Source organism: Ciconia boyciana, chromosome 10 (genome assembly GCF_034638445.1).
Source record: "Ciconia boyciana chromosome 10, ASM3463844v1, whole genome shotgun sequence".
NCBI classification, from domain to species: Eukaryota; Metazoa; Chordata; class Aves; order Ciconiiformes; family Ciconiidae; genus Ciconia; species Ciconia boyciana.
This window is the reverse complement of record NC_132943.1, coordinates 30,308,431-30,335,663: the sequence shown is the minus strand read 5'-3', so window position 1 is coordinate 30,335,663 and position 27,233 is coordinate 30,308,431. Positions and strand designations below refer to the sequence as shown.

The 27,233-nt window shown below is 39.3% G+C and overlaps 2 protein-coding genes across 2 annotated transcripts; one reads left to right on the top strand and one right to left on the bottom strand.

Annotated features, from left to right (window-relative positions):
• Nucleotides 1-1,805: 1,805 nt before the first annotated feature.
• Nucleotides 1,806-14,722, bottom strand: FASTKD2 (FAST kinase domains 2). Its single transcript, XM_072875372.1, has 12 exons — nt 14,585-14,722; nt 13,084-13,875; nt 12,568-12,671; nt 10,978-11,086; nt 9,308-9,431; nt 6,887-7,026; nt 6,409-6,581; nt 5,855-6,018; nt 4,619-4,840; nt 3,614-3,698; nt 2,411-2,525; nt 1,806-1,953 (listed from the first exon to the last, which is right to left on the bottom strand). Exons 2-12 carry the CDS (start codon nt 13,765-13,767, stop codon nt 1,834-1,836), a joined length of 2,040 nt encoding a protein of 679 aa, XP_072731473.1. The 5' UTR covers nt 13,768-13,875; nt 14,585-14,722; the 3' UTR covers nt 1,806-1,833.
• On the top strand, nt 14,222-25,300 carry MDH1B (malate dehydrogenase 1B). The gene is made up of 10 exons (XM_072875373.1): nt 14,222-14,765; nt 15,300-15,412; nt 16,374-16,508; nt 16,671-16,813; nt 17,494-17,996; nt 19,091-19,232; nt 20,176-20,339; nt 21,006-21,145; nt 21,843-21,927; nt 25,145-25,300. Exons 1-10 carry the CDS (start codon nt 14,603-14,605, stop codon nt 25,159-25,161), a joined length of 1,605 nt encoding a protein of 534 aa, XP_072731474.1. The 5' UTR covers nt 14,222-14,602; the 3' UTR covers nt 25,162-25,300.
• Nucleotides 25,301-27,233: the final 1,933 nt, after the last annotated feature.

Here is a 27,233-nt window from a genome sequence, read left to right as displayed (position 1 = left end):
TGGCACCCAAGGGGACAGTATACTTCCCTGCCTGGTGTTTTGTCCCTGAAGAGATGGGAGCTACGTACCTGCTACTGAGGACCTGACTGAAAAGCTCAAAGCACAGGAAGCAGTTCCCCAGCACAGGCGAGAGCCACAGCTGACACTGCATTCGCTTGGTTTATAGGGCTTCAGCTTTGAAAAGCACCAAATGCTTTCTCAAACACAGCTCTGAGCACTACCCGGCTCTCCAGCGCAGAGTATTTCAGACCTCCTCCAGTGCAGGCCGGGACCATGAGTCAGTCAGCCAGCTCAGAACATCAGGATTGCCCTGACCAGTCTGCTTCACAGATGAATTTGTACAGACAATGCTTTCTTAAAGTAGCAGATCCAAAAACGGGGCACAACAAACTTCTCATCAAGTCAGGCAGATGAACTCTGCTCTGGTTGTTAAGTTTTACAATTGCATCAAATCTGTTTTTCTGCACGTGCTGCATTTCAGAAACTGAAATGCTGAACAGCTCTCTGCTTTTTATGCCAGGCTGCTGCGACAACGCTGCTTTGGTTGCATAGTTTCCACCATATTCTATCTCCATGTTCTGCAAGAAGTTGGGCAGTGAATTTTTTTAAGCACAGTGTTTCTTTTCACCTTATCTCATCACTGTAATACCTTTTTTATCTCATCATTGTAATACCTCAACCATGTGTCCACGCTACTTCAGAAAGACAAAGAACGTAGTGCTTGTAGCTTATCAAGTGAAGCAAGGGCACCACCATTAGGTAGCACACAGTCACTGTAGGAGGTATTGCTGTTTCCCTTCATGCCGATTGGGCTGCGGCCATGGTACAGCAAAATTGTGACTGAAGATCTGATTACACTGCAGAAACAAGCAAGCTGTTGTTGGCAAACGTATGTATTTTGAGCATTCCAATCCTCTTACTAAGTACTTCAGCAACTCCAGCACAACAAATGAATTTTACCAGTAAATGTTACCAAGAATGGAAAAGATGTACCAGTTCTCTCTGCTCCTTCAGCTCAAAGGCCCAAAGCTGCTTTGAACTTCTAGGACTGGCAACATAATCAATTCCACCACTATGTAACAGGCCAGAGGAGATGTACCACAGTATATAACGAACAAATCTGAGTATTGCAACACCTCGTTAAATAGTTACAGAGACACTAATACCAGAAACAGAGAGCAAGAGTCATTTTATAGACATGCCAGACCTGTGTTCTTATAGCACAGAGTCTCGAAATCTATTACAGTAGCAGTGAAGCAAAAGGTTCAAAAGAAAAAGCATACAGCTACAGAACCATTATTGGCCTGAACTTCTGAAAACTGGGTGAGATTGAGTTCTTCAGAAACTTATTTCACTAACTTTGGATTTTTTCATATACCCCTTAGGCTGAGTTATTTACTGCTTTACCATCCATAGCTCTGCATAAAGAACAGAGGGGGTGGCAGGGGTGAGATGTTGGGGGGAATCCTTCTAGCGCATATTTGTAGGCCAGGTTTCAACAGCACTTGAAATAGTCACTTCCTTTCCCTGACCCAGCTCGAGAGAAGAGAGAAATTCGACTTGGGGCATGGTGGAGTTCCCCTCCACCAAAGTGAAGATAAAATTAAGAAATTTCAACAGCAATAGATGTCAAGATGCTTATTGGATTAAGTGGTTCCTTCCACTAAAGAAAACCCCCACTATCAGAAGACATTGTTGACTTTACAAACTTTTCTCAATCTGTAATACTTTGGAGTAGGCAGTTATGTATAAAACTGCTTAACTCTTCCACTAAAACCTTACATTAATTACACAGGAAAAAGAGATCAGGAGGCCCAGAATTGCTAGTTTATTTTAATTATTATCCTGCACAGTCACTTCAGAAAAACGTAAAGCATTTTCTGAATAAATTTTTCCTTTAAAAAACTCAACTGCATCTTCATTTGTCATTTCCTGAAACTTCTTGTTCAGGACCTGGAAGAAAGGAAAAGGAAAGGGTACATTAGTTCTGTTGTCTTTAGGAAACTATTCTGTCCCACAAACCAAGCACTCAGTGATAGGAAGGCCATAGGGAATTGCTGTATTTTGAAGACAAGTTGACTTGAAGCATTCATTCTATTAAAATCAGGGAAATAAGCCAAAGTCACATAGGTTTTTTAGGTACAAGCAATTCAGTGGCTTCACTCCCCTCCCCCCCCCAAACTATGATTTTATTTATTTCGCTGATAATGATAAGTGGTAGCTTGTCTTTTTTAGTTCCTCTGTCCTTTCTCCCGAGTGACACCACCACTACCTTCTAAGCAGAGATGACATACAATTACCACTCTGGAGAAGGCTCATCATTCCCTACAAGGCCTGTTCTACCAAACAAACATACTCATCACTGTGCTGGTAACAGGACCGAAACAGAGAATAACAGGACTCATCTTACCAGAATCACATGATAGCCCAGTTTATTTAGATGCCGCTTCTTCATTGCCAGCTTCCCTTGGGGGTGCATTGTACCCACACAGAAGGCAGACAGAGGAACAAAGAGAAAAGCCAATCTACAACCAAGAAGAGTAGGGAAGAATCCATTGTACAAATGCAGAATAAGCATTTTTAGGACAATGATTCAATGATGTCCTTTAACACTGCAGAATATATAGCTGTCTTCCTGGTAGGCAAAAATATCAGGACTGCACAGATTTCATTATCCTTTTCCTTCTCCAGACTTAAGTAATTTAGAGCCTAAATTCACACAAGTACCTCACACAAGTACCAGCATTTACCCGAATACCTTCAGCAGAAATAAGTCCTTAGATCTCCACTTCTCCCACAATGAGAAGGAAATAGATCATTCAAAATTCTACATTATTCTGACAGCTTCTGCATTTACTTTGATCCTTTGCTAATATTCAGAATCAGCTACTTCCTGCCATAAAAACCTACTTGGAAGGGTGAGGAAAGCTGAATGCCTTGGAAGCCTGACAGTGAGTTTCTGTTACAAAACTGACTAGCTCTCCTCTTCCCAAAAAGCAAACTATACAAAATACATTGCTGTGCAGTGACCCAGCACACAAATGTTAAGTATTATCCAACTGTACTTAAGCATTACTTAAATGATGTATGTCCCAGTTCAGTTACTGAGAGGTCATTCTTCTACATAAGATTAAATTAATCACCTAAAATGTGGATATGATGATCCTTTTTATTCAAATTATATTTCAGCAGCTGAATTAATTGCCATAACATACCATTGAGATGCACATTTTAGAGACTCTAACAGAATAACTCAATGTTTAATTGGACACACAAATACTTGGAATTTTAAAATCATAACGTAGCAATTTTTTGGAAGAGATTTCAGTCATATTTCAAAACCTGTATCCGTTACAAGAGTATCAGATTACTGTGATGTTTCTTGCCTCTTTCTCTGAAATGTTAAGTTTTAGCCTCTGTTAGAAGAAGGTAGTGAGCTGGATGAGTTGTAGCTCTGAACTGGCATGGCAATTTTTGTATATTTCAGTGATCACAAATAACAAGTTAGTTTTCTACTTTGCTTCTGCAAATCAGTGAACCAAAGACGTAACTGGATGGAGCACATACAAATAAAACTAGCCTGCTAGGAAAAATATGCAGTCAAAAAAGACACCTTTGAGCACTTGAGTCAGCATGATCATCTGTTGCAGCTATTGGGAGCACTTTCTTTCTGTCTGAATCCATTCTGATTTCAAAATCTGAAAACAAAACAACAAAACATTTAACACTGCAAGAGGTTACAATTAATGTTCTCATTTGAGCATTAATTGTTCAAATTGTTTTCAAATGAACAGCTCATTTGAAAAAGTTAACAGACACCGTCACTGCTCTGTTTCTAATTGCTGTTCTCTAATAATTTACATATTACTGATGGCTTTTCACTCCCTGCGACCAATCTAAACAGCTATAGCTTGCACATCTACAGAAAAAAAGCCTTTATTTTTGGAAACTGTAGATATAACTTTATGGGAGTGAAAAAATAGTTTAAAGAAACTAGACTTGATCACAGTCTGTCATACCTACTCAGATTTTCCTGTAATCCGATTCCTCATTAGAAATATTTAGGAAGACAATTATTACAAATACAGAAAAGTTGGTAAGCTAGGTGGCTGGCAAAAAAAATAAGCAATATCCAAATAGAAAAGAAACCAAATGTTATGATCACCTGTCAAAGAAGGTCATATCCCATTTCATAAATGAAAGTAGAACCCAAACCTTAGCCAGAGCTTCAGAGAAGAAACAAGTCAGAGAACAAAAGAAGGCTGCTGTTTGGCTTTGTTTCTAACGTGATTTAGTACTAACATGTCAACTCTCTAAAACAGTTGGCCATATTGGATTTATGTATAATTAACATCTGCTCGCTGATGCTTAACAAAAAGTCCAAAGCAGTTTTGTAAATAAAAGCAATCATAAAGTTTTAGGAAATTGACTTAAATACTTTAACAGAAGCATCCTAGAAAGTAGATTCACCAATCAAGGACATCATTTGTTAAAGATTGTGTCCTCAAAGTGTTACACTTTTAATCACTTGCACCCTACACAAATTTGTTACCACCTTACTATTTTGAGGATTATAAATCCACATTAAAAAGAATATGACAGTAATCTGGCTTCATACCAATATGATATTTATATGGCAGCTGAACATTTTGCCGAAACATGTTCTCATCTCCCAGAAGTTCTATCAGTGCCTCCCGAGCCTTTCTGAGATTAACAGATACTAATGAGGGGAAACTCTCAGTCAGCACAAATGCAGGCTTCACGAAGGAAGGGCTATCAAGTTCCATACATGCTTTCACACAGCGAAGCATCATTTCCTTTTGTTCTTTGTAAAGATCATCTGAAAAAGGATACAAAAAATATTACATGCAATGTATCACCTCACAGAATTTTTCTTTTTATTATCATTTATAGTCTGTTCTGGCAGAGCAAATTAATTTCAATACAGGAATCAAAACCCAATTGTTTTTTTCACTAAATATTATGGAGTATCTTCAATACATTTTTAAATATACACCATCAATTCACTAATTATAATATTAAAGTCTACGGCAGGGACCTGCCCATTTATCCAGTCTTTCCCCTCTACTGTACACAGCTCTGTGCATGCTATCAGTTATTACAGGAGACTTAAGGAGAACATGGAATGAGAGAGCATGCATAGAAACCATTTATAAAATCCAGACAACTAGAAGGCTGTTTATAAAACAAAGAAGGCATATCAGACTTGGCCATAATTTTGAAACTGTACTTTAAGAGTACTAAGCTGCGCCAACTCTAAGCAGTTATAGCTTTACAGCTTTCAGGTTCAGTCACAGCAGGCTCAACAGCAAGACACAGCGTTTTACTCTACACTGAATTTCTGCCCACTGAACTACTCTACTGGCTGTAGAGAATTGTAATGTGGAAACCAAATTCTACTACAAAATATTCCAAGTTCCTCATTATAACTCAGGGCAGCCAAAAAAACCTTTTACTCATGATTCCAGATACTAAAGTCGGTTTACAAAGGTTAAGACTTCCTGTGTTTTTAAAAATGCCTGAACATCTGTCAAAGATTGAACCCCTGTCTCTTACACATTTCTACTGTCTCCACAAATCTCATATTCATCTCTCTCCATGTGCACACCTACTATTAAACTGTTGCCACAATGCGGCCCACGACAATAAGCCTGATGCCCTAGTGCAGAAACAGATCACTTAGATTACCATCACTACGTTAGCTTTGTCTTGAGCACTTCAAATTTAATCGTATTTGCATTCTTTAATTTCTAAACTTTTAACACAATTATAACAAATTATGTACGGAGGCAGACTATCCCTTTTAAAAGACCATGACGAAGTAAGGCCTGACCTGACAGCAGAAGTTCATCCCTGCTATCCTTTTGCAGCAGCTCTTCAAGTGCACAATGAGGAAGATATCCTAAGATGCAAAGTGAATACACTGCCTTCAGCAGTTCAGTGTTGGAAATCTGAGGGAGGTACTTATTCAAGCAGCTATGAAGAGTCTCAAAAAACCTTTTCCAAAAGCAAAAGAAAAGTATCTAAATACACAAATAAAGCTATATAAAATACAGATTTCAAACAAAAATACAAGTTAGAAATCTTTATTATCTTGTATAATCATATGTTGTGTAATCTAATATTAGCTTTTGATTCTTCTCTGAGGATACAGCTACCTATGAACAGATTTAGTAGCCTGGTCAGTCTAGAATAAATGTCTCCATTTTCAATTACAGAGAAAAATTCCTATGTAGAAAAGATGTGAAAAGACACAGCAACTTTACCTTACAGATTAATAAGACAGGATTATGAACTCTTTCACAACTGAAATCAAATACTATTTGCCATACATTACTCTATAATGACTACATAACGTATTATCAGGCATTCTAAATGAAAACGTACAGATGCTTTTGGCCTCTGGGAACATAGTTGAGTCGGGAATACACTCGGAGAACAATCAAAAGGTTTTTCAAGTTGAGGAATTCACGGTCTTCTGTCACCTTCTCAGCAAAAATATCCATCAGCTCACTAGGCTGAAAGCCAAGTGTCTCGAAGGCAGAAAGAAAAAGGATAATCTAAAAGAAAAGATAGTTTTATAACATCAAGAAAGCCAGTAAAGTGGGTCCTACCTGTTGATTTCATAAAAGGCATTTTTAATGAAAGCAAATTTTTCAAACTGTAACACCCCTTTTATTTCTTATTTCTTTATTCATCAATAAATAGAAGAGCATTTTAAAAATTTGACTGCATCAACTTCATCGGATTGGTATTACTAAAAAATCTGTTCTCCAAAGATCAAACACAAACATGAAGAAAGGTAAGATGGAAAGCACCAGATATTCTACTAGTACTGCTATAAATTATTTGGTCTCAATCTCACCTGTCTTTTGTCCCAAAGGCAGGCAGTAGAATTAACATAGTCTGCTAATGCTGAAAACAGCTTTACATTACGGTACTGGAGACTGTAACAAGCTTCCAGAATGAGAATTAACTGCCGAAATGGAGCATCGTGGACATTCTCTGTAACAGAAGAGCAAAAAAGGAAAAATTATAAAAAGCAAAGGGAGCTGTAGGTTAGAGATATTGTGGGAACAGTTTGGCTAAGGGATGGAGGTGGGTGGGTGGGGGGGAGGGGGCGGAATCAGATAAGGAACTATGGAACAGACTGAGACTAGCCAGGCAAAGTCAACTGAGCTAAAACACATGAAGAAACTGAGAGGCAGAAGAAACCAAACTGAGTCAGGATCAAGCTAGAAGGGATAAATCAGCAAAGGGGGACAAATTAACATAAGAAGCAAGAAGACTGTGTTCCCAGAACATCTTCTATTCCAGGATTCTTGATTTTCAGTACCTCCCTGCACTCAGCATGGAAACCCTCAGACTAGCCTCTGGGCTTCCAATACTGATTGAGCCTTTGGGCTGTCTACTTCACCATGTCAGCTGAGGGAGTAACAAAGAGGTGGATCTAAAGCTGCTAATGAATCAGATATTAACACATGATGAAATTTACATTTTTTCCCATTTGGTTTTACAAACCGGCAAGAAACCACAAATATGAATCTACGTCTAAAAAGCACTAAAGGCTGTCAAGCACTAAAGCATTAGTGTATGCCAAACTGGAAAACATGGAACCATAACATAACCTCCTGGCATATGAGCAAGATGACACAGATTGAGTGCCAGATGACAACAGACTTCTGCACAGGACTGCTGCTTCATTTGCCATACAAGATGGACCTACTCCTGAGATGAAAAAGATTAAGTACTGAAGAACAATGCTCTCTCTTGAACATCCTGCTTTGTTTGCTGCAATAAGGGGCATACACGTCATAAAAGACAGGGACTGCAAGAGAAAAGAGCACAGTTACAGTACTAGGATCAGCACCCATCAAAACTAGACTTTCTTTTCCTCTACCAGAGGACTCAAGAGGATAGCAGGAAAATAACTGAATTTAACTCCTCTGAGTTGTGCTCAGTGATTTTCCAGGCTCAGCATAAAACACTGTTACCTCATTTCTTGAAGTGCTGAGTGCTGACAACTGCGATTGAAGACAATGAGAGCTGTACATCAAATAAAGTGATTAGTAATGCTAGGTATTCTTAAAGAAAACAGGCTAATGGAATCTCATATTACTGGACACTTTGACCTTAATCTCTCTCTTCTGCATAATTAGAAAATGAGTATCACCACTGGCTCACTCCCTTGCTGCTGCAAAAATTAACTCAGTAAGTACCTATGAAGTACACAGTTACTACAATTCTGGCCAGGTCCCCAGATACGGGAGAGGGGGCTACGCAGCAGCACAGGACCTGGAAAACCTGCTGGAGAATTCCTTTGCCCCATGGGCCCCAAAGCATGCCCCTTCCTCCTCTTCCTATTCCATCTCCAGCCTCTGATAGGGGTCATTTCTGTCCAGAAATTAATCGTTCTCTCCCCAGAGCATCATTTGCACAATGTGCAGCACGTAAGTCCTGAGAACATGCACTAAAAAATCGGAGAAAAAAGTACTGAGTAGCTGTTTACTCTGTGTATGCCATCTAGCCTGTGTTCTGAGTGTGGTGAAAGTCCTATGGGAGAAGCCAATATGTGTAATTAAAGACCGTGTCCTAACACATATGAAGAACCAGGACAAATAAAGGCTGTACAAGCAGCCCAAACACTCCTGGCTCATTTATGGTAAGAATGCTATTTTGTTACCTTAATGTTTTTTAGACACAAATTCATATGTATTTTAAGTGCAAATCAATATATACTGACCACATATACTTAAGAAATGTATTGTAAAGGTATGGAGAGAGGTGAAAGCATTAGCTTTCATTTAATTTTTTTCTGGGCTGCAGCACGAGGTCAGTTATTAAGCAGCATTCAATAATTAAATCCAGTTAACCAGGGAAACACTATGTTCCCTTTAGTTTGTCAACTAATCACACTAAGCCACCAATCCATCCTGTAAGATGTCCACTTCCAACTCAGATTTGTTTTAAAAATTTATCTGAAATCTATTTTTTCTTGCTAGAATTCAATTCTTTTTCCTAAATTCTGCATACAGAAAAATGCAAAGAAAAATATGTAATTCAGGTAAATGTTAAGAAGGGCAGAGACGACAAGAGCTCTTTGCTTTCATTATCAGTCAGTAATTTTCTGTCTTGCTGCTTGTCAAATGACTCCACATTACTATAATATCCTGTAAAACAAAGATGTTTCCTGAGTTTTAAAGGAAATCAGAAAAGGGAGATGAGACAATAATTAGGAAGAATTTGGTATAAGGAACGGAAATTTAATAAAGATTTTTTTTCTTACCCTGGATCTTTTTACTGCAGGCATTCAGGATTGGAATGGAACAATAATTCATTGCAACAAGAGCCAAAAACACACGCAGAGCATTCGGGAAAGTCAGATGGTCTATCTCTTTCAACACTGCCATCTAAAGTGAATTAGATTTTATTAAATCCTTCGTTCTTCACATATATTATCACTGCTTTCTGGTGAAGGCATTTTCACCAAAACTTTCCCAAATTCCTTAGCCTGTTCAAACTTATATGAAAGAAAAAGGGAGCAACAAACAGCAAAAGCATGAAGTAACTACTCTCAGTTTCTTAATACACAATTATAGCAGATCAAGTGTTCTAGAGCCATGTCACTATGCAAGTTCCCAGCAATTTGCCTTTATATGGGTTTTTTAAAAGAAAGATGTCTCAGTAAAGCTCATTTCCAAATACTGTGAATATGTATCTTCTACCAACTGTTAAAAAAGTAACAGAAATATAATTGGCACAGTTGACATTAAATAGTACTCCAGTTACTGTTTTGGATGCACGTGAAAGTTGTAAGCCTTCAAAGTGATCCAACAGCACACCAAGTGGCATACCTTTAATACAAACACCCAGCTACAAATGTGAACTGAGGCACAGAAGGTCAGCTCTGATGCCACAAAACAGACTTCATTTATCAAAGCAGTAATTAGATTGATATAAATGACAGTAAAAATGAGCCTACAAAGTATATTGGCTATTAAAATACAATATTCTTACTGCATGCATACCAAAGGTTAAATACAAAATGCGTCTACAATAGAAATTACACAGTATTAAAAATAGCACCCTGTAGGCTCAGAAAATTAAGAGCTACCTTCAGTTAACAAGTGGAAATGTTACTTTCCTCTCAGTTCCATATTCCACCATATCTTCAGCCAGTTTCTCACCATCTTGTAAAAAGTGGTACCTTGTCCAAGGTTTTACAATTTACTTACAACTAACACATTGCATGAGCGCCTGCACTGCTCTATTCTTGCCCAGTTTCCCATCAGTGGTATCCTCCCTCACTTCCTCATGAATGCTATTTACAAACTCTGACCTCAGAGCCCTTCAGCTATGTGATGAAAACACTAGCAGGCCCTGTTTGAATGAAGGTTTCAAAAAGCATCTTTAAATCAGGGGACAAAACCCAGTACGCCCTGCCATAAAACCTACACCTCCTCGCAACCACTGTACTTCCCAGGGGACCTTTCAGATACACAGAAAGATAAGACCATGAGCTAGGTGAGTTCTCCTGGCATCTCACTCCCATTGGTCCTCTAGCTCCGTAACATTATTGGACACGGCCCCATCACAGACTAGTTTTCTGTCTTCTCGTCTTCCAGCCACCAGCTGGGTAAGGGAATCGGGGAACAGCCTGTAAGTGCTTCTATGAAATACCACGTGGCCAACCCAAACAAGAGGTGAGGGCACTGCCTCAATTCCTTTTGTACCATCTCCATTGCTTTCTGCCCCCTTTCATGGTGGGATATTCCCAGCCTGCAAATTTAAGTTCTTCCTGTAGATATAGCTGGACTATGATTCATACAGCAAATGCAGTTAACCTTTCTATTATATTTTTCTCTCTGAGTGTCTGGAAAGAACCATACACAATTTATAAACAATGCAAGAGCACAGGCTTTGTGGAAGTAAAAATGAGCCTCCAAGTAAATTTACCTCTAATTTCTTTTTCAGAAAGACTGGAGCATCTTTTCCCACACATTTCATCAGGTTTTGCAGTATAAAGATGTCTCTGATACTTGGAATGCGCTGCTCCACTAGTAATCTGATGAAGAAGCACACACAAGGCCTTGAGCTAGAGAGAGTAACTGTTTAATAGAGCTTTCCTCATTTGCAGAAACAGCTAGGTACTCCCATTCTCCCGCACTGATGTACTCCCAAGTTAAAGCTCCTCTCCCACCTCCTTTTTTTCAAGGCTGGCATGACTCTACATGATGTAGCTGCAGCACAGCTATTTTACACATGGAAATAATTATATGTGCTTTCTTAATGTTATCCTGATAGATGAGTGCTGTTGCTGATACATTAACAGCAGGGGCACCTGACCAGACTGCACGTGACTGTGCAGGCACGAGTGCTGTTAAGCCTCAAGGAATTAACGCTCTTCTGCAGAAAAAAAAAAAATTGCACATTTTTGTCATAGAATCATCCACGTGCAGGCAAGTTCTCAAACAGCTAGGAAACTTGGGGATGGACACTGACAACAACTTAGTGCAAGTGAGGAAAAAGCCCAGACAAGCAGTGCTGTGGGCTGCAGGAACAGGAGGGGATATCGTAACGCAGAGGGATCATAAGCACAAGATGAAGGAGTTCTGCATTCCCAGCACCTCCTTTTCTGGCTCAGAAGGTATTGTAACTGTTATGTCTGAATCACCCTTAAGTATACCTGCACAGCTACAAAAATATGAAGTGTCACTTTCCAAGGCAGTGCACTGCTCTGAAAGTCATGCCTGCAGATAGGCAAGAGCTCCAGACATCAAGACAGAGAAAGAGCTGTAGATGGATCTCCTGCTTTCCACCAACTTACAAGAACTGTGTACCTGAGCTTCCAGGAGAACCTGGTTTTAGCATATCACTAACACATCCACCTTCTCAAAGCAGGACCTGACACAGGACCAAAAGTACTAATCCATGGCAAGTTTTGTGACAGCCTCAGCAAAAACAATCTCATGGGAATGAGCAGATTGGTTATCCACATAAATCTCATTGGCCCAGAAAAAAATCACTGCAGGCAACGAAGTTATTCTGATAAAGCACTACACAGAAGGCCTTGCTGGATGTGCAGATAAAGTCTAAACTTGTCTTCATCTTAATTTTGACTTACTAAATTAAAAGAAAACATTCCCTAGCTGTTAAATAGCATTTTTCAGCATGACAAATCAAAATACTTCACAAAGTAAGCTAGTCTCATTACCTCCTTTCTACACATGGGTAAAACAGAGGCATAGATATGCGAAGTGACTTGATCACCATCACAAAAAAACCACAGTGGTGGAGCTGCAGTCAGAATATGAATCCCCTGCAGAGCAGTCTAGCACCCTATGCCATCGGAAGCCTTTCTGCTTGCAACTGCAAAGACAATGCCAAAAATCACTGTCTTGTATAGCTGTTATCTCACGTGATCATTTAAGTCCTAAAACCACAGTATGTCTTTTACGTGCAGACATTCCCTCCATGATTTCTAAAAGACACATATTCAAACAACATTTAAGTATGAAGAACATGTGAAAGATATATTTTTCTCACTGTAATCCAGCTTGAAGAGCGCTCACATTCTTGTCTTTATCCAGCCCTGCTAAAGTAGTTGCCAAAACTGAGATACATCGGTTATCAAGTTGATTGAGCTTCTCCTGTTAAAGAGTTTTCACAATGTCAAATAACTTCAGACCAGTAAGTTTCAGAAAAGAAAAACTGACCACTCTTAATCTGTACCTGCCGTCTTCTCTTTCCCCCCAGAAGTCAATTCATAAACTTTAATTCTGCAGTGACCTACAATGTCTCACATCAGTCAAATTAAGTTGATTTGAAAAGGGTAATGATTTTTGAGACTTCTCCTCTCTGCTAAATCTGTGTGAAATCAGGCAGTAGTTTCAAAAATGAAGGGAATTAGAAGTACACACAAATTAATTATGGGAGCCCTGTTTCCATGGAACATCAGACTAAACCAGGGACGTAACCCAGCCCTCTCTGATGTTGCAGACTCCCAGAATTAGCCCCAGGGTTTCGGCCTAAACTTAGGAGAAGAGGGATTTTGATACTTACTTGGCACACTCTCACCAAAGTCTGGACTAGGAGAGTGTTCTGAGGAACACCTAGGTTCACCACGGCATGCAGACTGAACACCAGGTCACCCCGCGTCATCCTTCTGGAGTCCCGCAGCAGCTGCTGGCAAAGCTTGACAAAAGCTGGGTGCTCAAAAATCAGCTGCTTCTCATAACGCTGCTGGTCTTCAGACAGGTTTTTGAAGAGCCTCCATACTGTAGTTAAACAGTTTGTGAAGTGCTTAATGGAAACAGCAGACTCTGACACTAAGTCCAGCACATCGGAAGGACAGGTACATTTCTGGAGACTATCATAGAATGCTTCACTGTGATCCATTGCATGCTTCACTTCGAAGCTCCCAGAATCATCCAACTTTTCAAGTTCCAAGGAGCTTTGGGGAGCCTGCTCACTCACCAAAGCCTCTGTACTCTTCTCTGGTTGTATTTTAGCACCTGTGCTAAACACATCTGTCTTTTGAGATAGAAATCGAAGAGATGATCCATGCAGAGAAGGACAACTATTTAAAAATAATTTCCTGAAGTTCACATTTTCCAGGGGATCCCTGTATCTGCCAATCCATAAAATGTGTTTTCTTGTTGTGACTGAAGATTTGGGACTGAGCACAGAACTGCACCTATGCATGCATCTAACAGTATTTAACAAATAACTTATTTTATTATTCATTTTTGCTAATCTCTCATGAACAGATTTGAAATGCCAACGCAAAGTAAGGGATGCAATGAAATTCTACCAGTGGAAACAGTCCTGGAGAAACTGCATAAGATCACTTATCTGTAAAAACAATTGAAAATTATGGATTAGTTACCAGACTTTAAATTCCTGAAGTTTAAATTGCCAAATGTATAAACATCTTCTACAGGAGAAAAAAAACCACAAAGATTTGGAAAAAGATCCCTGGAAAATGATTTGCAGAGGGCCTTCTATTGGGTCCCCTACATTTTAGTCGAACATGGCTAACTCATTCTAGGTGTCAACTCATTTTCCTCCTTGCTGTTTTAACCAAAAACTATGCCGGGAGGGAGAGGCTTTTCCTAACTGACGTTTCTCCAAGCAGACGCGTCTCCTGACGGAGCCCTGGTGGGTCACCGCCAACCTTCACCTCCGGTTAACAGAATCCTGCCCGGCTGCGGCCACAAACAGCCTGTCCCAGCCTCCCTGCCGCCATCCCACAGGCGAGCCGCCTGCCCGGCGGCCGCGGCACACCCGCGGGCACACTCCCAGGGCCAGGGGCACCCGGCGGGGGCAAAGCCTCTCGGTTTCGGGCTCGCTTTCTGCAGGCGCAGGGAACGCTGCCCGCAGGGGTACGGTACTAGTGGCGTAGGCCCGCGGCCCGGCGCCAAGGGAACAGAGGCCTTTCGGCGGCTCCGCGCACCGGCTCCCAACACCCGGGCGCAACGGCGGAGTATCGCGCCGTGCCGCGCCGCCGGCCTCAGCCGCGCCGGGAAGGGCCGGGCGGGTCTCGCCACCCGGTTGCTGTTACCTCGCACGCGGCGGCGCCATGACACCCGGGCCCCCCGCTCCGCGCGCGCTCTCGGCGGGCCTCGCGAGAGGGACGGCGCGGGCCGAGGGACAAACCGCCGTGGCGCGCGCGGCGCGTTGCTGCGCAACGCCGAAGCGACCGTTGGAGGGTGCCGCGCGCATGGCCAAGCTGGTGCTGGCAGGTGAGGCGGCGCGGCACAGTGGCGGGGGCCGGCCGCCTCGGCAGCCTGCCTGTGCCTGTGCCTGTGCCTGTGCCTGTGCCTCTGCCTCTGCCTCTGCCTCTGCCTCTGCCTGTGCCTCTGCCTGTGCCTCTGCCTCTGCCTCTGCCGGCTTCGTAGCTTTTCGCTCTCTTAGTCTCTCTTGAGAGCGGTCTGTGCGGCACGCTGCCTCGGCTGTGTCCGAGCCAGCCTGCTCCCCTTCCTATTCCGCCGGTGAGGCTTCTGTCTCTCTCTGCTGCTGCCCCTACCCGCCCCCCCCCCCCGGGGTGGCCTCCTCAGCCCATTAAACACTGGCTGAAGAGACTGTTTCACCTCCAAAATTATCCTTTCTTTGCTGTCTCCTATGCTTGTCCTGTTACTTTCTGGGAACCAGCATGGGATGCTGGTTACGGAAGGCTCTTTTTGAATTGGAACAATTAAAAAACGTTTGGCTTGTTAAGCCCTTATCAGTCAATGTCACAAAATCTTCCATTTGCGGTGTTGTCGCTGTGTTCACAGGTAAGGCAAACTGCCCTTACTATGCCAAAGCTGAAATCCTGGCTGACTATCTCCAGGCTAACTTGCCAGACTTCAGGGTTCACAAGATCACTCAGCACCCTGACAAATGGGAGGTAAGGGATTGTAAGTCAAGTCGTTGGTAGATGCCCCAGTGCTCTACAAAGCAAGGAACGTGCTTATCTGTAGTATGGCTCTTCTTGCCCTGTATTAGTGTTTTGATAGCGTGTGGGTAGAGGTGCTACAGAAGCAGCTTTGGCAATGAGAGCCAGCCAGAGGAAAGGTTTGAATGTTGTCAGAGACTGGCATTCTCGTCTTACCACAGAAGATGGGCATGAATGAGGGCCCGCCTAAAGCTGTGTTTTGTCAGTAAGAAGTTCAAGTTTATTGGTTTTTATTATGTATAAGTGGCTGCTCAGCCTGTAAATCTTTTGCAAACTGTGATTGCATATGCCTTCAGAGTTGTTACTTGTCAAGGACATTTCTGGCATTCAAGGGCTTTGAATTACAATGGAAGTATGAAATTAAATCTCACATACTGGTTTACAATGTGGATGGGCCTTTCTGAGTACTTTTGCTGTTGACATGTTGCCATGTCTACACTGTAGTTCCTATAAGGAACTGAAAAAATTGCAGTATTACTTCATGAGATAGACAGTACTATGATGTTTATTACCTCTTACCTTTTGCTTGACACCTCAGCCAAGTAACTCAAAGAGTTAAGTGAATAGCAATTAACCTCTGCAGCTTACTTACCTTCTGCAGCTAAATAGGGATCCTCAGATTACTCGCTGCTTCACAACATTGCTATCTTTAGTACCGCTAAGATAATTGAGCAAAATTACGGCAGTAAAATCAAGCAGAAGTAAGACCTGTTGCTCTTTTGCTGAGGTATCACAGTGTATCACCATGCCTTGCTTTGTGTTATTCCCCCATTTTTTGCACACTGGTACGTGAATAAGTTGTGAAGCACCTTGTAATTATGTATTGAGAGGAAATAATGTTTACAGCTGTAACATTAAGTGTTATCAAGTGTGAAAAAGTATTAAAACCTTTTGGCGGGGATGTTTACATTAGCAGTGGCTTCATGACATTTGTGAAATGAATGGATGGGAACACAGACAGTCTCCTATCGTTTGGAGAGAACTGTTGGACCGTGGAGGGAAGGGTCTGCTTCTGGGAGGAGTTAATGATTTTCTGGAATACGCTCAGGTAATGAGCTGCCTTTAATACCGTAAACCCATATTTTACATTTTCTTATAACATTGTTGTTCTTTATTCCTCCTACAAATGTAAAATAAAGCTATCCTTTCTAATGTTACCTTGCTGTGGTTGGGTTGTCATTTGGTTAGAGATCACCCTTTTTGTTCTTAGCACTATTATGGCATCACCTCAGAGATGCTGAGTGAGGAAATGTTAGACATTGCTGAGGAGAACCTGCAGGCGCATATTGAAATTGAAAAAGAGGAGGAAGAGAGTAAAAGTCTTATCAAGCCTTTGGAGATCTGGATCACCAGGTGAGAGTAAAAAGAGTATCTATGAAGTTTCACTCAGCATCAGAAGAATGCATTTTTTCCTATCGCATATAACAGGTGTAACCATCTGAAGTTATACATGAATCCCTGTGATTTGCTGCTTTGAATTAGGTTCTGCACCCCTCACTATGAGCATTCAGTGTATAATTTAGAAATTATTTCTACTTTTGTTACATTTTGCACCAGTTTAAGTGAGGGATGTGAACAGGCAACATTTAGACCCCAGACCACCTTAGGGAAAAGCAAGTATTTACAAAGTAAGCTAGGAATTTTGTAGTACAACTATCTTGCATTAAATGTTTTTGGAAATATTTAAACAAGTAAAGAGTCTCTTGCAGTTCTAGCTTTATAAATTTCTGTATTTCTTGTAGTCCTAACAGAGCACCTTAAAAAAATGGTGATTCTTTAAAGACACCAATTTTTAAGTGATGGTATCTCCTGAAATGTATAGGATGGAAAAACCTTCAAATGAAAGGAGGACCTAACTGTTTTAATTTTTAGCCTGTTAAAATGACAGAAAGAGCAATAAAGGATATAAGCTAATAGTCTATGTAAACATAATCAAATACAAAAGAAAGATCTTTGTGTTTATTTATGTAATGCTTCCAAACAAGCAGTGGTTAGTGGTTAACTATAATTTTTCTATATCCTTCTCTTATCAGTGCATCAGCTTCAATCGGTTATCAGCTGATCCCTCTGTTGGCCAATGGAGAAGTGTTTGGGATGACCACAGAAATCAGTATCCATTTGCTTGACACTGACCAGTTTAAGGACGTTCTTTGCGGTATTGTAATGGAAGCTGAAGACATGGCGTTCCCACTCCTCCACAGTATTTCAGAGCACACTGAAATAGATGAGGCTTTTATTCAAGCCGATATTATCATTGTTCTTGATGATGTCCTCTTAAACCATGAAGTCCAATCCCTTGAGAATTACATCAGAGAAGTGAGTGAGATCTGTCAAGTGTATGCTCCCCTGATTGAGAAGAATGCCAAGAGCGGGGTCAGAGTAATTTCATCAGGAAAAACCTTTGTAAACCTTAAGGCGATGATGATTATAACATATGGCCAGTCCATTAAGCCTGAAAATGTCATTGCCGTTGCAACATCCTGGGAAAGTGCAGCTAAAGCCATGCTGGCCAGGAAGCTGAATATGAGTGCAGCAGGTGATATTTATGTGTTCTGGTAGCATTTGGGGAGTTCAGTGGGTGGACACCTTCTAGAGTACATATTTCATTGTAGAACACTGTTGATGTGCGTGCAGAAATGCAAGCACAGCAGTGCACCCATTGAATTGCATGGCTGTACACAATGCCAGGGTGTGACTAGCAGGTGCTACCATTCTCTGTGCTTACCGCTATCTGGATCTGTGCCTGATCCCATGAATGTCAATTCTTTTGCTAACTCTTGGATGCAGCCCTGCCATTCTGGCGTGTATTTCATGCTGGAAATATACTAAGAAGGACTGAGCTGTGATGCAGATCAGGAACTAGGACTTCAAGATTGCATTTGCACTCTGCAGCGCATTGTTATTTTGGAGACACACAAACTAGCCGTGAATAAATATGACAACATACTGCTGTGCAGGTAATGAAAGCATAGTAGAACTGTGTTGTAGTGTTATTCCTGGGTTAATTAGCTTGCTTTCTCAGGTCAATTGTTATAGCTTGGTTATACTTGCATGGTTCTGCACTGCATAGCAAAGGTGTGCTCCAACAGCCTGCTCAGCATCAGGATTCTTTCAATGTTGCAGGGGTGGGAACTGGTGATCGATGACAAGTCTAGGTATTTTGAAGCCTAATGAAATAGAAAAGTAAGTTAATAGGCTGAATAACTTATCAGCAGGTTATTTGAGAAATTCCTTTTGCACCGAAGCAGGGAGGTTGTTTTTTTTTTTAATTATTTTTTACTGTTAGGCATTCTATATTTGCATGTACATGATTTTAAAAGGAACATTGCTATATGTTTGCAATATGGTTTGTTTTTGTTTTTAACAGCTAAGTATTTACTAGGTTTTGTCTATTATGTACAATAGCATGATATAAATTAAAGTTCCTTTTTCAGCTTGTGATGAGGTTTCATAAGTTATGGAAAACCTTGTTGTATTTTTCAGATCAAATAATTTCTGCTATCAAGGCAGGACACTGAATTGAAGAATAATTCATCTTGAAAGGGACTTCTGAAGGTCATCTAGTCCAGCCTACGTTGGGAAAGTATTTGTCTGTCTCTTCATTAATCTATGTATTTTCTTCTGTTACAGGAGTTAAAGACGTGATTGTTTGGGGCAATATTACTGGCTGTAACTACATCGATTTGTCACATGCAAAACTTCATGGATATGACTGTGCTATTTGGGGCCCAGCTAATTTTCGACGTCCTTTGTTGAATATGATTTATGATAGGTACAGTACAGATTTGGTTTTTTAAAGTAAAACTAAATAACTGCTTTTAATCCATGTTTATCTGAACTATGTAATAAACATCAAGAAAGGTTTTTGGTTTCAAGATTTGTCTTTACTGACTAGCACTGTACATGAAGGAAAACTCAAGTTGAATTACTCAGTCTGCAAAAGAAGTTGAGTAGTTCCTACTGCTATACATAGTTCTGACTTTCCTGCCAACTTTATTTATATTTTCCAACATATTAAGTGTGTTTCTTTTCTATCATATCATGAGCAGCCTATAAGAAGTAATGAAAGTCCAGATAGTGACTCAGATGTCTAGTATGCGTGAAGAAACTTTGAAATAATCTAATAAGTAATAATGAACATACAGCCTGATCGCACTAATGTTGTCAGTTTCCCAAAATAGACAATTTATTTGTTAACATATATAAAAAGGTTACCTGGCAGCTAGATAGCTTCTTGTGGAAAGAGAAGTAGCAGAGAAAGGATGGGTGGAGTGAGAGGGCAGCAGATGTGACATGCACTTAGGCCTGGCTATACGGAGCTCTCACTCTGGTCTAAACTTAGCATTTACTGGACAGCAGACATTTCTTTTGTTCTGTACTTGTACCATGCCTAGCACAGGGGGATTATGGTTCATGGCTGGGTTCTTACATAAGATGGTAGTACATATAAGTAATAATAATAGAGGTTATGACTTGAGCAAATGACCTAACTTTCATAGATAAGTAGTGCTGATTGTTACCTTTTGAGGCACTTTTTGTTAGACCCTATTTTTTCTGTCTTTAAGTGCCTTGCCTTCAGCAGGGAAGTTTGAATAAGTTTCAACTATTTTTTTCCCTCACGTTTAGTTCTTTTTTCCTCTAGAAAACTACTCTTCATGCAGTCATCTTAGTTTTTTCTTCCTTCTTTTTTTTTTTTCACCCTTTTTTGTTGGTAGTAAATGGATCCATTCAGAATTTCTGTCTGCACAGAGTTCACTGAGTTCCCGGGTCTGTCATTGTGTAGGAATGTTACCTGCTCATGCGGTAGCCACTGTACTGAGATACTGGTATCATGGCTCTCCTCCTGGGGAGATCGTTTCTGTGGGAGTACTTACTAAAGGTAAATTACTTTTGCTTCACATATTATCTTGTAGTTTTCCCCAGTATGTATAATGTTATTTTTTAATAAAGATTTTTAATTTAATAAAAACTTGTAAAACAAATCATGATATAATGGGAGGTTGAGAGTTTGTTTCAGCATAAGAACGTCCAGATCTAAGCAATTTTGCTCTCCAGAGCTTGTGATTTGATACTCACTTCTTACAAGCATCTCTCAGGTTAATATTGTCTTATTGCAGATTGTCTCTTAGTCTTTTGATTTAAATGCTTTTCTGGTGTATGTGTTTTGCACAAGGACTCTTTATAGTTCTTAGAGCCTAAGCTATAAAAGCATGTTCTTCATGTTCTTCTTGTGTAGTTATGTGGACCAATAAATGGAATGTTTCACAACAGCCATTTAACCCTTGTATGAAATAAAAAATTTAATTTTTCCTCCCTTTTTAAGATGTAAAATTGTTACATGTACATCTAACTAAAATACAAAGTTACAGTAAAAGGGGAACTCTTTAGTCTTTGACCTGCACACTGAAAAAGGCAGTCTCCATTTATACTGAGATCTTACAGTTGCAGACTTTTGCAAGCCTGTAGAACTTAATCTTGACACTGGTGAGGATGTGTTTTTTAATCAGAAATAATATGTTTGGGTCATTTTTTCCCTCTTCTTCAGGTCAGTTTTGCATTCCTGAAGGGATTGTCTTCTCTATGCCAGTGAGGTTCCAGAATGGTAACTGGGAAGTCATGACAGAATTAGAAATTAATGAAACGACCCAAGAAATTCTGGGACACTTAGCCCATGAGCTGATTCAGGTGAGTATGCCCATTCTGCCACCTATGGGTACGTTGCCATATAACTTTGAACACTGAGACCTTTACTCCAGATGTTAGACATACAAACTATACACACGCACTTATGCATGAAAAATACCAGGTATTTATAAGTGTAAGGTAGTATTTATATATTGAAATGAACAGACGACTGTTCTGTTGCCCAAAAAGGAGATGATAAAATAAGTTTACCTATGCAAGTGTAGAATTTGCACCCTGAAGTTCTGCAGGCTTTGTGCAAAACAGAAATATTAGCTTTAATTTAATGCTTCTACATTCTGTGCTGCTGATGTTGATTTTGCTTCTGTAGTATTCAGAGTAGTTCTATGCCAGGAAACATATCTTTTGGGATCCTTATGGCTGTGACTCTGCATGAATGAAGGCCAGATTTTACTATAATTAGGGATTTTTCAGAAAATACAAAATCAGTGAGCAGTAATTGCATCATGAACTTCTTGTCACTTAGTGAGACAAAAAGAATTTAATTTGACTAAATATTAAAATGATAAAAAGACTGGTCCCAAACTCTACATTCTAGCTTCAATCAGATTTTGTGATCTTCAGTCATACTCGTAACATGTAAGGATTATTTTAATTTAACATATTTTAAGTTTATGCTAGAAATTAGTGGATGAAAAGAATGGGTGATATTAAAACTGCTTTTTTTTTTTCCATTCAGGAAAAGCTCATTGCTCTAAAGGAAATAAAAGAAATGCATCCATATGGAGCTGATAAAAACACTACTAAAAAATATTTGCATCAAGGTGGGTTTTTCTCCCCATAAAAGATAATACAAAGTTTTAAGTGAGAATTTAAGTAATGGATTCTTTTTTAATGTCCCTTTTGTTTAAAATGGATATAAAATCCTTCAGAAAGGAACATAAATAACAAGTGCTTGTGCGATGTATCCTGACCATGCCTGGGGCATGGTGATAGGAAGGGCAAGCCTGCGTGGTAGCAACCTTGTTTTGGTAAGTTTCTATTGTGTCATTCACAGATCATGAATATAAAAGCTGAGCATAAATAACACATTTAGCATGACACATTTTATCTTAGGTTATTAGTAAATATAAAATCTTTTTAACCCAAGTAACTATTATTAGAAAAGCACTTTCACCATATGTCCTACTATATGTTTTTGAAGCTATTCTTTACTGTACTTTACTATTCTTTACTATCTAGAAAAAATGAGTTTAATTTCTAACAGAGAAAAAAATACTGTAAATTGGAACTCAAACTTCTCATTTTTCTGTTTTTTACAGTACCAAACAGTTAATTCAATATCTTTAGTCTATAAGCCAGTCAGAAGAAGAAAAGGTTGAGACACCCAAAGACAGTAGGCTAAAAAAAGAGATATTCCTAGTTACTATAGAGAAGGCAGTCTCAGTAAGTGGCAGCCACATCTGCCACTTCTTCCAATTACAGTAGATGAAAGATCTTTTAGAGATCCCTACATTATAAATTATTATTAAGTTTGTTGATGACACACCAAGTTTATAATGACTTAATTTTTTTAAATACACAGTGATATGAGAAATTTCAACTAAAAATCTATAACAACTCCCGTATCCCTTCTTAATATTTAGGAGCATGTGGGAAGGTTATAGGCTACATGATACTGCCATGCAAAACTCCCCCAAATCCACAATCTACTTTTCCCATGCAGAATAAAAACACCCACATCTTCTCCCAAGTCTTTCTGTACTGTTTTTCCTACATATTTTGCTTTTCAAGTTCTCTGTCCTCTTAAGATTATATAACGGAAAGAAGAATCATTCATCAAAATAAGAACAGATGAACTTTAAAGTGTGTTTTATTGTTGTTTTCTCACTTTTTCCCTATTCTCAGGTTCCCAAATCCCTGCACTTTCCCAATATTCTAGCCATTTCTTTCTACTTGTAGGTCCTACGGGCCTTTCCCTAGTTAGTTTTCTTTCTCCCTTCCTTCAAATTCTTTCCAGTGCTTTTATATCAGCACTTACCATACTGTGAGCTGTTCTTCTGCATTAAGGGCAGGCTGAAGAACAGGGAAACTATTTAGAGCTTGATGCCCAGGGCCTTTAGTGAGCACATAAGCCTTTTGGTTATCTATGCTTGTTTCTCAGGAAAGGACTACAGACACAATAAGATTTTCTTGATAAATGCAGAGTTTAATTATTCCACTAATCATGACCTTGATTAACACAGACAGGAGATTCCCAATTAGACAGGAATGTCCTTCCTTGTCTGCTCTCAACTTGTATGGCACTGCTTTTCTGTAGACCTGTCCCATTCTTCTTGTGGCTGCTTTAAACACTAAGCAGAGGGCTTTTCCACTGCTAGCAGCTAACTGCTTAGTTGTGGCCTACTCTTGTGACATTAGTATCAAGTGTTGTACTATTCAAGGATTACCTAAGTGCCCTGCTTATCTCCTTGCATGTGTAAGTATTTTAGGAGGTTAGCAAAAATATGTACTGTTTTTGCTTTTTTTACAGAGATGGAAACCTTGCCTACTGGCTCACTTTAGCTAGATTTGTCTGGAGGAGAAAATGCTGGAAATTCCCATACTAAAACAATGTTTCCATTGCTCAAAAGAGCAAACTACAAATAAAGGCTAAACATTGTCATAGCTTTTACAGTATCTTCCTCATCAAAAACCTGGAAATCTGTAGGCAGAAAAATATTTCAAAACCAGTATGAATATAACATTCTCAATCTGGAGACCGAAGCAAAGTTCCTATGGACTTTAATGAGTCTAGGAATTCATTTACATCCAACTACTTATTTCTTCAGACCAATAAACTCTTTCAAAACCATCTTTTAATGTCGAAAACGTTCATATTAAGACAATTTTGAGCAAGAATGTCACACATAGAGTAGCAGTTTTATAACTCCAAGTTCATGTTTCAGATGTAATGAAACACAGTACTTGTGTAAGAATGTATATTCTCAGGCAAAATTGATTTTTAACACAAAAATTTTACTGCATGCATCCCCTTAGTGACAAGATCATTTTTGTCTCCGTGTTTTTTATTTACTTAATGAGTTTCATAGGGACTACTCATATGTTTTATGTCAACATGCAATTAATTAAGTCCTTGTCTAAACAGGGTTGTTGAGGAACCACTTTCACTTGCATGTCTTCGGTGTCTTAAAAGGTGGAGACTGTGTTAAATGAAATATTATTGTACTTGCTAATTTTTTTATCAGATGTGTTAAAGCAAAATAAAAAGTTTCGTGTTCTTTGAATCAGATACATACAGTTGGAATAAATTCATTACTTCTGTTCAAGAGGAGGTTCAGACTCTGAACGGGGGTAGACTTCTTACATGAGGAAATCAAGAGGAGTTTATTTGTTATTTATCAGCTGATGTGGACAGAATGAGGAGGGGTGTCTTACTGGTATTAGAAAGAGGAGCTCAGAAAGCTGGGGTATCACAAGGGAGTTGGACGAGTGCAGTTTCTTACATGAAATGTATATGGGAGAAGCAACATTTACAGGAACTGAGATATCGTTACAAATATCTTAATGGAAGGGCTCACATGGGAGTTGTAGAGGTAGGTGTTATAAAAAGTCTTGAAGAAAGTGGTTAGGAATCATTCATTTCATGAGGAAGTGGTCTCCAGGGAATTAGTTTCTAGTAGTGTATGCACAGAAAATTGGCTGAGTCTCTGAGGAGCATCTGGAGGCAGATGTCTCAGGAGAGCATAGCAGGAAAGGATACTACCAGTACTCTTTACAAACTACCTGGTTTGCTCCATAGCTCCTTCTCCAAGACAGGAGAGGAAAACTTATGTCATGGTTTAATTTATTAAACACATACAGTTAGCTTCTCTAATATATATTTAATGTTTGTTTTTTTCTGTATGGAATATGATTTGGCAGTCTTTTACACTTTGAATTTTTTTATTCTACCTGTGGAGATAGTAGTTCCAACAGACTGCAATTCAAGCACCAACGCTTCACAGCTGTTAATGAGAAGGAAATTAACTGTTTCTGCAGGCTTACCAGACTTCTGAGTCACTACCTGAAAACCAGAGGCAAAGAATTTCTTCTCAGAGGTTGGGACGAGAAAGACAAAACGAATGCCTTGGATGTCTCTTGTATCCTAAATTATTCTAATTAGATTTGCCTAGTGGCCTGCAGGGAAATTCAGGTCTTTCCTCATGGAAGCATGATAGAATGGCAACTAAAGTTTCTTTTCCTAGCTTTTGCTTAGGAGAGAAAGAAAGAATAAAAATTATAGGAAAGCTAAAATATGATAACATATTCAAAGTTGGTTACAGTTGTAATACAGGGGTAGACTTAGTCATCACTAAGTTTGTGTTTTCTATAAGTAATAAGTAATTTCTGGTACACATTTTCTCACAAGTTACTGAGTAATGCTATGTATGCAGGACATTCATAGCACTGATGAATCCTGCTACCTGGGTGTTAGAGTAACTGTGGAAAAATTTATGAAAAAGGTCTTTAAGATAAATGTATGTGTCTTTCAAGTGTTATATATATTCTGCATAAACCCTAGCATTTGGGTGTACTGAAGAGTGTGTAAGCTTTCTGGTTGGTCTGGACAATCCTTATTCTAGGACGTTACCACTAGGACTTTACTATTTTTCCTCTTTGTGTAGTTGCACCAACTGTTGTTACAGCACACTGTGCTTTCTGCATTATTGTGCCAGCTTCCACCTTATTTTCAGTCTCTATAGCAACGCTGTTTCTCAGCAACTGGGAGATGCTTTGTAAAGGCCCCTCAATTTAGAAATATTGCACTCCAACCATAAGAAAAAATTGCTTTGAAACAAAGATCAAAGAAGTTTTATCTTTAATAATTCAGGATATTTATTACTAATTAATTAGTGTTCTCTGTTTTGACTGCTTAGACAATTACCTGATACTTTGATCTGGGCCTTTGCCAGGCATTTGTTGTGAACAGCATTAATTTAAAAGCAAAACCTTTAGAACTGTGTCTTGAAGTCAACTTTTAAGTGCTATAAAACTACTGGACTTCTCTGGCGGTGTCATCGTGACTTCTGGGCCTTTAGTAAGTAGCTGAGAGAAAGGTAAGCACCATTACTGTATTTAAGAGGAGACAATAATTTTGGCCTTTGAACACAACATAGAATGTTTTCACCCTTCACAGGAAACAAAAGTAATTGTAGTTTATTTTATGCATATTTAAAAAGTTGATCATATGTTGTCTGATTTCAAAAGAAGGAAGGCCTCTGTGATCAAGTCAATTAATCTATAGGGAGATTTCTGCCTTACTTGATCTGGTTTGTCTTTCTCTGTACTTGAACTTAATTATGTAACTAGTTTAAAAATTCATTTTATTTGCTAAAGTACATATTCTGAGAACCTGTATAGGCAAACGAAATACATATAAGTAATCAAATATGTTACTTTTCTTGCACATTCCAATAGGATTCAAGAATAAGGCTACTCTTGTTCTGCACATAACTGTATTTGTGTTAATGGGATCAGAGTTTATAATTGTAAAAATTTATTTCCTGTACATTTGTAATTCATTTTAAAATTCTTTTTTGTTTTGTGGAAGTGTTTTTAATTATTAATAAAGGGCACATGTAGCTGAAATACAACACACTGACTGAAATAGTGTATCAATTAGCAGAGTTAGTTCAAATTTGATGTTTTGGCAGGCAGATGTTGCTTCTACTTTCATATGATGTGCATTATAAAGTAGATGTGCTAACACTGAAGGTAGGTCCTGTTCATTTCACCCAAGCCCTCCTACTGCAGTCAAGATCTGGACTCTCCAGAGTTTTGTGTATAAAAATGTAGACTGTACATATGTTAATAATGCCTTTCATAACTTTTTGGAGAGAGGGTTCATGGGTACGATGTTATGATCTTGCACAATGACAGCCAGTTTGGTAAAACACATAAACACATACTTAAATTTGGGACCATGAATACCCTAGTACAAGAGTATAGTGTGCTTATCCATATGGGTAATTTAAAGGTTAGACATTGCACTGTACTGGATAGAGAGCTTGTCATCTTACAGTAAGTATCAAGTGCTAATAGATTATGCATGCTGTATAACTCAGTGACGTCGGTGGATCTGTTCTTA